Raw genomic sequence first — 12,988 nt, 5'->3', positions numbered from 1 at the left:
GCAGCCCCCGCTAGCCGCAGTTAGAGAAAGCCCGCACGTGGCAATGAAGACCCAACGCAGCCAAAAATAAATAAATAAGTAATTTTATTTTAAAAAATGGTAGCTCTTAGTTTTATTATGATAAACTTTCCCGCAAAAAGATAGACCTAAATGCTTGATCTTTGGTGTACACCTTAAGTAAGTGTTTGCCTCAAATTACCTAAGAAGCAAAAAAAAAAAAAAAAAAACAAAACAAAACAAAGAGGAAAAAAGAAAATGCACAGAAGCTTGCAACTATATTTACTAGAAATACATTATCACTTGGAAGTTCCCTTTTTTAAAGGTTGAAGATTTGTTCCAGGCACTGTTTGTTCTGTTTTAATCAAAGTCCCCTCAACGTGGCAGTAATCCTGGCTCTCTGGATGCACACGGGCCAAGGGATGGCGGGTTCCACCACAAACCCAACCCGAGGCACCACAGTGAGTCCTGAGGCGGCACTATGGAAGCCAGGCCTCTTCTGTGTCCCAGCGGTTGTGGAGTTGGCACAGCTGGGGACCTGAGACATCGGTCTCCCGGACAGTCACAGCATCAGTCCAGCTTGCCTGTGGAGCTCACACTTCACCTTTTCTTCACAAACTTCTTTCTGGAAGCATTGGGATTTAACCGTCTCCTGCCGGCTCCCAAGGTGCTGTCTCGGACCTGCAAGGTAGCTGACCGGCTGGAGATGTCATTCTCTGCAAAGGGAGACACCCCAGCTATGTAGTCAGGGGCAAACACATCAGTTTTCTGCCTGGCCTTTCGGGAGAGCCGCAGCTGAGGGAAGCGCTGGTCCTCGGTCAGGTGGGGGTTGATGGCGTACTTGCCCCCTTTGGGAGTGGGGAGTGAATACTGCAAATAAGACGAGGAAAGGCCATTAGGAGGACGGGGATTCGTATTTATACACATCAGATCCTGTTAACCTAAAGCTTACCTGACAACTCTGCACGCAGGCAGAAGACACCAATGGAGTCTATCGTCACTGCCTACTGTGCACTGAGTACATGACATGCATCTTCCCACTTGAGCCTACTCTCGCCTCACAGATGAAAAGCAACATGGTATTCTGACTACATTCCCTCAACAAAAGACAGAAAGAATTACACTAAAACACAGAACCCTAGTAGGCAGGTACCATTTTCGTAATGGTATAGGTTAGCACTTCTGAAATAACTACACACACACACACACACTCTCTCTCTCTCTATCTCTCGCCAGTTGAACAAATAATTATAATTATGGGAAATGGTGTTATGAAGGGTGTTATGGATATTAGAGGGAGGGCTAGAATGAACTCCGTGGTGTTGAACTGAAACTGAAGTTATAAATTCAATTTTTAATACAGATAAGAGAAAAAATATTAATATGTGTATTTATATACAATATTTCCCATCTTCGTCCACTGTGGGCCTAGAATTAATGACACCCTAGGACAATGAGCACACCCACTGTCCAGTGCCCAGATCTTTGCTTCTAAAAACTTAAGAGCTCCTTAGAGAAATGGCTGATTCCAGGGCACAGGCAGGGAGGTGTAAGAGTCGGAACAGCTTGCTGTGCCAGAAAGTAAAAGTGTTCAAAGAATAACTGGGGCACATCAAAAAGACACAGAAGCCATCGTGAAGGGGCTCCATGAACAGTTTGAGTATCAAAATAAATAAGGATAGCAATGGATCACAGCCTACAGACTACAATAAAAATCCATGCAACCACACTCATATAAATGATATATGGGAAAGCTCCTCTTTACAGCAGAACGATGGAGAAGAAATGATGGAATTAGAAAATCACCATTTGGCAACCTTCATTGTAAAAACTGATTCAGATGACTTTAACCAGTAAAAGTTTGATGAGAAACAGTAATCACACAGTATCAGACTATCTTTCTCTAAGTTACTTATTAATTACAGATAATAACCTTACAGGAAATTTGGTAACCTTGGTTTTGGTAATTATATTGTGGTTACACAAGAAACCTCCAACTAAGTGATCAAAGTTATCAGCAGTAAATTGGACTCAGCCTGAATCTAACCAGGAGGAAACACCAGACAAACCCAAGATAAAGGATAGTCTACAAAGTAATTGCTTTGTACTCTTCAAAACTGTTCAAAAATGTCAAGGTCATGAAAGACAGCAGACCTGAGAAACTACTTCAGTTTAAAAGAGATTAAGGAGACAGGACAATGAAATGCAACAATGAAATGCAACGTGTGATCCTAGACTGGATCCTGGACCCCAAACAAACCCCCTTCTCTTGCTGTAAAGGAAATCTGTGGCAAAGTTTGAATATGGTCTAAGGACTCCCCTGGCGGTCCAGTGGTTAAGACTCTGCACTTCCAATGCAGGGGGCATGGGTTCGATCCTTAGTTGGGGAACTAAAATCCCACGTGCCACGTGGCACAGCCAGAAAAAAAAAAAACAAAACAAAAAGTCTGAATATGGTCCATAGATTAGATAGTATTGAAGTAATGTTAACTTCTTGGTTTTGGTAATTGTATTGTGGGTATCTAAGACAAAGTCCTTGTTTCAGGAAACACACACTGAAGTATCTAGGTGCAAAAGGGCATCATGCACAGTTTACTCTCAGATAGTTTAGGGGAAAAGAAAAAATATACATATAAATGATAAAGCAAATATAGTGAATGGTTAAATTGGGAAATCTAAGTGAAAGCTAAATGGGAATTATTTGTACTATTTTTGGCAACTTTTCTATAAATCTAAAATTATTTCGGGGCTTCCCTGGTGGTGCAGTGGTTGAGAATCTGCCTGCCAATGCAAGAAACATGGGTTCGAGCCCTGGCCCGGGAAGATCCCACATGCCGTGGAGTAACTAAGCCCGTGCACCACAACTACTGAGCCTGTGCTCTAGAGCCCGCGAGCCACAACTACTGAGCCCATGCGCTGCAACTACTGAAGCCTGCGTGCCAAGAGCCCGTGCTCAGCAACAAGAGAAGCCACAATGAGAAGCCCGCGCACCGCAATGAAGACCCAACACAGCCATACATACATACATACATAAATAAATTTATTAAAAAAAAACAAAACTACAAGATACCATTAAAAAAAATTATTTCAAAATAGAAAGTTAAAAAAAAAAACAACCTTTCTCACATGTTAGTGGCATGCACCATACCTGGAGAACTCAGAGCCAGGTCAACCACACTCATACTTGCCTGTCTCTCAACCCTTCTCTCCTGATTCCTCAAAACAAATCAACCCCGCTGTGTATCTAGCCCAAGACTCTCTTGTGCTGAGTATTTACACAACCTTCCCTTGTGGTTCTTGAAGCTTCTAGACATTCTACCCATCCTCAAATTCCCACACAAATCCATCCTCCACCATCCTGCAAACCATCTCCCTCTTGGTGACCCCACATATTTTTGGCCCTTGCTTTTTACCGTGTGGAATTACTGGTTATTTCTCCTTAGATTGCAAACTCCTCAAAAACCTCACAGGGAGGTTGAGTTGTGAGCTCTCCCCTCCTGCCTTGGTCCCTGGATCACAGGCTTTCAATAACTATCTTTAGAAACCAGGAGGGTTTGTTTGTCCTCTCTGATCATTTCGATCCTGGTGCTAAAAGGTCTCGCTTCCCCGACCTGGGCCCTGCTGTTAGGGGAGCGGGAGATGCACCACTCACCCGGAGGCCCCGAGGATTCAGCACCTTAGGGTTGCGGGAAAAGTGCATGCGCAGGGTTCCATCGTCACTGACGGTCACAGACACCTTCTTCAGTGTCTTGTTTCCACACTGTGCACAGAACACTCTGCTCATGTCAGATGTTGTCCTGCAGAAACAAAGGAGGTGCATCACACTGGAGCCAGAGGCAGCAAACCCCATCCCCAGAGCGCAAGGCGAGTCTCGGGCCTCAGAGGAGGAGACACAAGAAATGGGGACAGGCTGAACTGCACTGCACACATCCCAGACCAAGGCCGCCTGCCCTCACGCTGCTGATATAAGCACACTGCTGCTGCACGGCTCCCACGGCAAAGGTAAATGACACAAGGAGCAAGTTAGTAAGAAAACTGAGCACAATGTTGTTACAGTAATAATGAGCTGTTACTGAATTTTGTTAGGCATTATTCCACAAGTTTAATGTCAAAATAACCCTATGAAGTTGGTATAGCTCCATTTTACGGATGGGGAAACGGAGGCAAGGTAAGGTAGCTTGCTCAAGGTCATAGAGCTAGTAAGTGGCAGGTATAAGCCCAGGGAATCTGGCTCCAGAGTCAGTGCTCTTACCACCACCATACTTTCTCAAGGGTCATGTTATTACATTACTCAACTATTTCTGAATACCATGTGCCCAAGTATCAGCCTAGGCATTAAGCCAGGAGGTGGCTCTGGAGGTGCTGAGAATTTACTAACAAATCATACAGGAAACACTATCAAAGCTGCTATGATTGAATGGGTGTGGGTGCTGAGGCAGACCCACAGGCCTTGCCTCTCTCCCATCCCCTCAAGGCCCAACGATGGACCCTGAACAGGCAAAGCTGCTGTTGTCAGGGACCAAGCAGGAGCCCTGGTGTCTGTCCTTGAGGAATCCTCCCTCAGTTCCCAGTGGTAAGGACACAAGAGCTGCGTGAAACTGCCAGAGAAGCCAAGCCCCTTCCTGAAGTCTCTGCGAGTGAACTAAGCAACAGGGGCTAGGAAATGATTATTTTGTGCAAGAAACCATTCAGTCACTGGGGTTAATCTAACAAGAATGGAGAACATTTCCAAGTGTTTCTAAGAACGAATGTTAATTTGAGGACTGAGAGCTTTTGTAACAAAGGACAATGGGGGAAATGAGATTTCATGAAGCAAAAAGCTTTACCATCATGAGCCTGGCACGTTTACACACTAAAGAGTCAAAGAACGCAGAGGCAGTTTTGAGGAGTGGCTTCCCAGCAGGCCTGCGGAGGACGGTAACAGAGACGGGCCCCGAGCCGCGTGGGGGCGCAGGGCTTCACCCAGGCTACTCCGCCGTCAGTGGAGCAGCGCTGGGGACACAGGGAGAGGCACCGTACTGCTTCGGAAAGCAGTGCACACAGGCCTCCACGGTAAGGGGCTCCACCAGATACCCGACACGATGGCCACCAGGTCTAGACTGAATCTGCGGAAAGGCTGGAAGCCACCAAGTTCCCAGGGCCGCGCGTCACTCAACAGCAGGGCTGCAATATAGTCTCTTCCACTCCAACCAGATCTCAGATCCGGGGGCCTCTCCACACAACACCAGCCCTCACCACGAGAAAAACCAATTCATGAGGCAGAAGAGAAATGGGGAGGAGGGCATGGTCAATGAACTAAACAGTTCACCTCAACGGAGCACTTCCTATGCGCCAAACAAGCACTCTTTTATGTGACGATCTCCCTAGTTCCTCACAACTACCTTTCTAATTTTACATAAGAAGAACCTGAGGTACAGAGAAGCTGACCAACTTCTGCAAAGTCACACAGCTACTAGGAGACAGAATCTGGATTGGAACCCACATAGTCTGGATCCAGAGTCCACTTTTTTTTTAAATAGAAAATTTCAAACATAAAGTAAACCAAAGAGCACAATGAACCCTCATGGACCCATCACCCAGCTTCATCTCTACCCTCACCCATTCCCCCCACATCTGTTTTATTTCAAAGCAAGTCCCAGACATTATCCCATCCGTAAACATTTCGGCACTTACTGCTAAACGACTAGGGCTCTTTGCTCCAGAACCCACACCCTTAATCCTACACACAAAGGTAAGGACAAAAAACACCCGCCCTGGCTTTTGTCAGGTGGGAGGTCACTGGCCACCTCTGTCCCAGGGCTTTCAGTGCCCTGGTAGGGGCAGAACCTGGCCCAAGTAGGAATGACAAGATGGAGGGAATGCCTGTACACAAGGCAAGGCTCTCCTTCAAGTAGTCTGTAGAAGGTTTAGGAAGAGAGGGGTGTTCAACAGAGGGGCACTGAGCCCAGGTTATCGGCTACATACTTGAAACAGCCATGGCAGCGCAAGATGTAGCTCCGGGCCTCGCGGATCACCATGCCGTTCACGGCCAGCACGTGCAGCCCCATCTGGAGCAGGACATTCTGCAACCAACAATATAAAGGGAAACTGAACTCATAGCAAAACCAAGAATTGTTTAATATCTGCATAATCACAGTTAAAAGAACTTCCCAAACCCTGGTTTGGCTCATAAAGGGCTTCTGCTAAAGAAAAGCAAGCTTAGGATACCTCTCAAGACATGTAAACTAGGACAAGGACCCAGATTTTTCTTATCTCAAGTGCCATGGACCGTGACCATCATTTCGCCAAGGCCTCCTTTAGCAATCTCTCTTAACAGAGACATTTATTGTGTCAGAGCAAGTATACTCATTTCTGGACTGAAAACCTCTACAGTCTCCAAATACTTAACTGAGCACAGAACGTTACGCACACTGAAAGAAAAGCAGCAACAGATCATGAATATTGAACATTAGAAATTTAATATACCATATACATTCTGTAGGTATACTATGATTCCCTAACCTCCAAGCAAAACTAAAAATTACCAAAGAGCACAGGCAAAGTTTCCAGAGCCAGGAAAAGAAGCATTACACAACAGCTCTGTACACACCCCCAAACCTCCAAAGGACCACTGCTTGTAACAGGTATGACACCAAGCCCAGGGCCAGCTGATGCCCATTCCACCCACCTGCATGGCAAAGTCTGTAGTCACACAGCCGACCCGCACATCCTTCGGGATGGCACACTGCTTCATCTCCTGCTGGACCTGCTTGATGTTGCTGGGGGTTATCCACCCACCCCCGTCCTCATCACTGTCTTGGTCCTTCCTTTCTTCAAATCCATTCTCTTCGTTCTCTTCCTCACTTGGAATAGCCTCACCTTTGTCAATCTGAAATGTTAACAGAATTCAAACTTCTCGCCCATAGGAGCAGCCACGAGACGCTAGTCTGTTGTCATCAGGAGATCATAAAGCAGGGCCTTACCAGCAGCTCCTGCAGTTCATGATCAATATTAGGCAAAGGATTTCTCCAGAACACAAAGGAACTGAATTCTAGGTCCTCAGGCTCACCGACTGGGTGTCCATGTTCTACTGTTCCTCGTGCGGGTTTAGGCTGAAGTTAAAAGAAAAATAATTTTAAATCCTGAAAATTGAGAGGGTTACAGATGAAATGATATACGATATACAAGCCAGATCAGACAAGGATGGACAAACTATGGTATCTGTCTAGGTAAATTTGGTTCCCTCTAAACAGACAATTTGTGGAGATCTGACATGTAACAGAAAAGAGCATGAAGAACCTGGCCTAAGAAATTACCTTTGAGGGCAGATGGAAACCAGAAATGTGTAGAGGAGTTTCTGGGTGCTGAATCGATGAACTCACTTTAACCTTTAAAAAGAAAAGAAAAAAGTGACAGCTCTAAGCAAAGAAATACAGGTTGAAAATTCAACATGGAAGAGTAATTTAAAAAACAGAAAACAAAATACTTCCCCCTGGTTATTGAAATAGAAGATATTCAATGCTTTTTAAAAAGTGGGAAACATAAAAATATATGTAAAGAATTTTTTTAAAAATAAATTTATTTTTATTTTTGGCTGCGTTGGGTCTTTGTTGCTGTGCGCGGCCTTTTCTCTAGTTGCGGTGAGCGGGGGGCTACTCTTCATTGCGGTGTGCGGGCTTCTCACTGCAGTGGCTTCTCTTGTTGCGGAGCATGGCCTCTAGGCGCATGGGCTTCAGTAGTTGTGGCTCGCGGGCTCTAGAGCGCAGGCTCAGTAGTTGTGGCGCACGGGCTTAGTAGCTCTGCAGCATGTGGGAGCTTCCTGGACCAGGGCTCGAACCCATGTCCCCTGCATTGGCAGGTGGATTCTTAACCACTGCGCCACCAGGGAAGCCCGTAAAGAATTATTCAGGGATTCCACTACTACCAAATAACCACTTTAGGACATTTCTTTTTTGTCCCTAGACATAAAGGTTTAATGAACATCATTATGTGTAAAACTTGGAAGTATCTTTGGTTATATCCTTAGGATAAATGCCTAAGAGTGGAATTGCTGGGTCAACAGACAGGCTGTTTTAAAGCTTCCGATACAAAACAGCTAACTCCTGCCCAAAAGACTGCAGGAAAGGGCAATTTTTAGGAATCTCAAATTGACAGACGCCAAAGCAGAAACCCAGCTGAGCCACAAAGTCAGAGTTTATATAAAACTATTCCCTTCACTCCCATCGCCCCAAAACATTCTGGTGACACACAGATGTCTATATTTTAGGCATCACTTTTAGACTTCTTGGGATTGGAGGACTCTACACTTGGTTGAAAACAAGTGAAGGCAGTTCTGACTAGAATAGAATCATGAGCCCACTACAGTTTTGATGACCTTAGACAGCGGAGATCAAGTAATTCTTTGCAAACACTACTTGAAATTACTTATTACAGTATAAGGTTAATAATCTATCTTTCAAAATCCTCTGGCCTGGAAACAGGCAATGGGGTCCAGGCACAAAACCATTAGTCTCTTCAACTTAGCCAAGCTGGACAAGTCCCTAAAAGCACAACAGGAACCCAGAATTTTGAAGGTAGCAAGAGTTGAAAAAGATGGTAATCATTTAAAGTGTTCTTTCTTGCTTGCTTCTGGAAAAGAATTCTATTTTTAAAAAACTAGTGAGAGGGGCTTCCCTGATGGCGCAGTGGTTAAGAATCTGCCTGCCAATGCAGGAAACACAGGTTCAAGCCCTGGTCCAGGAAGATCCCACATGCCATGGAGCAACTAAGCCCGTGAGCCACAACTACTGAGCCTGCGCTCTAGAGCCTGTGAGCAACAACTACTGAGGCCTGCGCACCTAGAGCCCGTGCACTGCAATGAAGAGCAGCCCCCACTCGCCACAACTAGAGAAAGCCTGCCCACGGCAACGAAGACCCAATGCAGCCACAAAAAAAAAAAAAAAAAAGAAAGTGAGAATATAGTTGGTTTTTACTCTTTCTGCATTTTATTATTATTTTATTTTATCTATTTGGTTGCACCAGGTCTTAGTTGCGACAGGCGGGCTCCTTAGTTGTGGCATGGGGATCTAGTTCCCTGAGCAGGGACTGAACCTGGACCCCCTGCATTGTGAGCGTGAAGTCTTAACCACCGTGCCACCAGGGAAGTCCCTGCATTTTTAAATTTAACCAACCTTACCAAGAACCTACAGGTCAAGACTGAGACATGTTTGCTAATTGCAATGTATGAGCCTTATCTGGATCCTGATCCAAACAAGTAAACTATTAAAAAAATTTTATAAAATAATTGAGAAATGTGAACACAGATTGGATATTTGATGATATCAGGGAATTACTATTAATTTTGTGTAGGTGTAATATTGGTTTTGTGGTTATTTTTTTAAGAGACATACCTTATCTTTAGAGACACACCAAGAAATATCTATCAGTGAAATGTTAGGATGTCTGAGTTCAAAATATTCAGGGCTGGGGTTGGGTAAAGATGAAAACAGATCATGAGTTGATAACTGTGGAGGCAGAATGATGGGGACACTGGGTCCATTATACTATTCCCTCTACTTCTGTACATCTGATAGTTCTCATAATAAAAAAGTTAAAACAGATAAAACCAACAATCTTTCTTATTTACCTTTTCTGGTTCTTGTTTTAGGTGAGACACCCCAACAAACTCTGCTTCCAGCTGGTAGGTAAGTGCCAGTACTTGGATATCTGTGGCAGAGAGGCTGGGATAGTCTCCAGTTTTCTTTGAAAACTCAGTCACTGTAAACAAGAGATTCCCAACTTCAGTTAAAAGCAAAGAGCTATATGACCTTGGATAACCATAATGGAAGTATGAAAAGAACTTAGGATCAGTATCCCAAGAAAAACCTCTTAACACTTTCATCCATTTCCTGATTTTTTCTATTCACAATTGATACATTTGTATTCTCTATCACCAAGATCTCAGCCAGTTAGGTTTACAGTGATGTCCTCACTGAGTGCAGATGAAGAACAAAGTTAATAGAAAGTCAACAAAAGTTAGCATAATATTTGCAAATGAGAGTTCCTTATCTAGGCTTTGGTATTATGTTTGAATAGAAGGTCTCTTCTCTCCCAGCAATAAAATTCTTTGATTCTAACAATCCATATTAATAGAATGATCAGATTCCAAAATGGGACGGAAAGCTGATTCAGCCAATAATTGTCAATCATGAAACAAAAATATTGGGTTATTCTGTAACAAATATCAGACAGTTTTTTATGTAAACCCACCCAACAAGAAAACCCACATCCCTATTTAACACAAAGTAAACTCCAGCTGTTGCTGTTGTTATTCTCCTGAGACATCAATAACAAACACGTACAATAATATCTTGACACACTAACAGAAAGGTGTCTTCTGCTACACTAGCACAAGGAACAATAAGTATACGGCTCACATTTTCTAAAAATGCAGCTATTAATTAAAAGCAGCTAAAATTTAGTGGGCACTTACTATGTATCAGGCACTGTGTTTAAAACTTTTCATTTTATGCTTCAGCCAAATCTTTTTTTTTTAAACTGGAGTATAGTTGATTTACAATGTTGTTAATTACTGCTGCACAGCAAAGTAATTCAGTTATACATATACATACATTCCTTTTTAAAATATTCTTTTCCATTATGGTTTATCATTGGATATTGAATATAGCTGTCTGTGCTATATAGTAGCACCTTGTTGTTTATCCGTTTTATATATAGAAGCTTACATCTGCTCACCCCAACCTCTCCCAACCCCCTTCCCCTTGGCAACCACAAGTCTGTTCTCTATGTCTGTGATTCTGTTTCTATTTCAGAAAGGTTCCTTTGTGTCATATTTTAGATTCCACATATAAGTCATATCATATGGTTGTCTTTCTCTTTCTGACTTCACTTAGTATGATAATCTCTAGTTACATCCATGTTGCTGCAAATGGCATTATTTCGTTCTTTTTTATGGCTGAATAGTATTCCATTGTATACATGTACCATATCATCTTTATCTGTTCATCATCAATGGACATTTAGGTTGTTTCCATGTCTTGGCTATTGTGAATAGTGCTGCTATGAATATAGGAGTGCATGTATCTTTTTGAATTACTATAGTTTTGTCTGGATATATGCCCAGGAGTGGGAATGCTTCAGCCAAATCTTATGAAGTAAGTACTGTTAGTATTTCCTCAAAAAGATTAAGTAACTTGTCAAAGATCACACAGCTAGGATGCTGGAGAAAGCTAAAGAAGTCACAAATAGTGTAGGTAACAACATCTCCATTATCAGCCTTTAAACCCTAAAACACTTCCAACCACCTAGGTCCTTTCCTGGGCAGGATCATTGCCTTGATCCCTAACAAGAGAACAACGCTGACTCCTAAGCCAAGTGAGAGTTGTTTAGTTTTCTTTCAGGACTAATGTAAGGCCTAAAAGTCATCCCTTTTTCTGACTTGAGGCTGGCCTCCATATCCAAAACAGTCATCACTCTTGTCTACTGAAAAGAAATGGGCGAGAATAAGAGATCTGGGTTCTTCTAAATCTTAAATCTTTTTAACATCTTTATTGGAGTATAATTGCTTTACAATGGTGTGTTAGTTTCTGCTGTATAACAAAGTGAGTCAGCTATACATATACATATATCCCCATATCTCCTCCCTCTTGCAGCTCCCTCCCATCTTCTATTTTTAATCCAAACAAATTTATCGAATACTTACAAAGCGCTGGACACTGTGCTGAGTGACATTATTCCTCATTTAATGCTCCCAGCAACCCCTGGGGTAGGTACTATTGTTAATCCCATTTTACAGATGGAGGCAACCAAGGCCTAGAGCGTCTGAATGATATTCCCAAGGGCACATAACTAGTAACTGGCAAGGCCTGGCTGACTCATGACCCAGAACTCCTCTCTCCCACCACGGTCTCCTAGACCGTGCAGTTTCTTTTATTTACTTATTTTTTGAATTTTTGAATTTTATTTATTTTTTATACAGCAGGTTCTTACTAGTTATCCATTTTATACATATTAGTGTATACATGTCAATCCTAATCTCCCAATTCACCCCACCACCACCACCACCAACACCCCCTGCCACTTTCCCCCCTTGGTGTCCATACATTTGTTCTCTCCATCTGTGTCTCTATTTCTGCCCGACCGTGCAGTTTCTAAATCAACTCTGATAAAGTATCCATAATCCGACTAGAACCAGAGCAGGTTCAGTCAGCAACCCAGGAACCAGCTTCGCCATTAACACCGGGCAGAGACACTCACCCAGCCGCACGTATTCCGGGAAGGGCTCCTTGAAACGCAGCTCGTAGGGTAGGACTGCGAGCCGCCTGCGCGTGGCCTTATCCCGAATCTCGCTGACCACATCCCGAATGGTGTAGATGTTCTTCCCGATGTCCTGAGGGGAGACCGGCCCAACTCACACCCGCCCGCACCACGCAACGCGCTGCCCGATTTCCCAAGCTCCTTTAGGGGCCACCAGCCCAGACCCCGCTCCTCTCCGCCGGAGCTCCCTGTACCTGCAGAGCCGCGTCCTGCAGGAAAGCCCCTGCATCGGCTACAACGTGCTCCACCGGCGCCATGTTGGTCCATCGAGACCGGAGCGTGCGTGCGCATGCAGATTGCGCCCGCCCCTCTGTCCCAATCCGGGCCTCTGGGAGCCGGGAAGAGCAGCCGCGGCTAAGCGGCGTCTCCTGGCGGCCGCGCCAACATCTTCCGGCTAAGGGCTCCCCGAGCGCATGCGCGGTGAGGCCGCCAGCTCTGCCTGGGTGGTGTGGGCGGGGTCAAACCTTGGGAGGGGCGGGGGGGCCACCCGAGGAAATTTGCTTTGGCGCCTTCTTTACGCTTAAATGCAAATAGTCTGTATTAGTTTCATTGTTAAGAGTCAATCAATACAGATGCCCTAATTTAAAGATCACAACAACCCTATGAAATAGGTACTATTTTACAGGTAAGGGGTAGCTGCTCAAGAAAACTAGGCCCAACTAACATGGGTAGTTAGTGGGGTATCGAGATTAACACT

The 12,988-nt window shown here is 44.2% G+C and overlaps 1 protein-coding gene across 2 annotated transcripts; it reads right to left on the bottom strand.

Moving 5' to 3' along the window:
• Positions 1–262: 262 nt before the first annotated feature.
• Positions 263–12,686, bottom strand: NOB1 (NIN1 (RPN12) binding protein 1 homolog). 2 transcript variants are annotated; one of them, XM_082369926.1, is made up of 10 exons: positions 12,486–12,643; positions 12,232–12,364; positions 9,602–9,732; positions 9,366–9,479; positions 7,293–7,364; positions 6,960–7,088; positions 6,665–6,865; positions 5,962–6,059; positions 3,650–3,794; positions 263–867 (listed from the first exon to the last, which is right to left on the bottom strand). In XM_082369926.1, the coding sequence occupies exons 1-10, from the start codon at positions 12,546–12,548 to the stop codon at positions 598–600; spliced, it is 1,356 nt and encodes a 451-aa protein (XP_082226052.1). In that variant the 5' UTR covers positions 12,549–12,643; the 3' UTR covers positions 263–597. The 2 variants fall into 2 exon arrangements, with proteins under 2 accessions (XP_082226052.1, XP_082226053.1); XM_082369927.1 differs by lacking the exon at positions 9,366–9,479 and having other exon boundaries at positions 12,486–12,686.
• Positions 12,687–12,988: the final 302 nt, after the last annotated feature.

This window comes from Balaenoptera borealis, assembly GCF_965194805.1.
Source record: "Balaenoptera borealis genome assembly, chromosome: 19".
Lineage (NCBI taxonomy): Eukaryota > Metazoa > Chordata > Mammalia > Artiodactyla > Balaenopteridae > Balaenoptera > Balaenoptera borealis.
The sequence above is the reverse complement of the archived record's forward strand: the minus strand, read 5'-3'. Positions and strand labels throughout refer to the sequence as shown.

Bases quoted from the DNA above. Each gene is read 5' to 3' on its own strand.
- NOB1 (XM_082369926.1), bottom strand. From the start codon at position 12,548: ATGGCGCCGGTGGAGCACGTTGTAGCCGATGCAGGGGCTTTCCTGCAG. The intron at 9,733-12,231 runs GTGAGTGTCTCT...TCTTGTTTACAG, and splicing joins CCCGGAATACGTGCGGCTGG to TGACTGAGTTTTCAAAGAAA. The intron at 868-3,649 runs GTGAGTGGTGCA...TCTTATTTGCAG, and splicing joins TGAATCCTCGGGGCCTCCGG to TATTCACTCCCCACTCCCAA.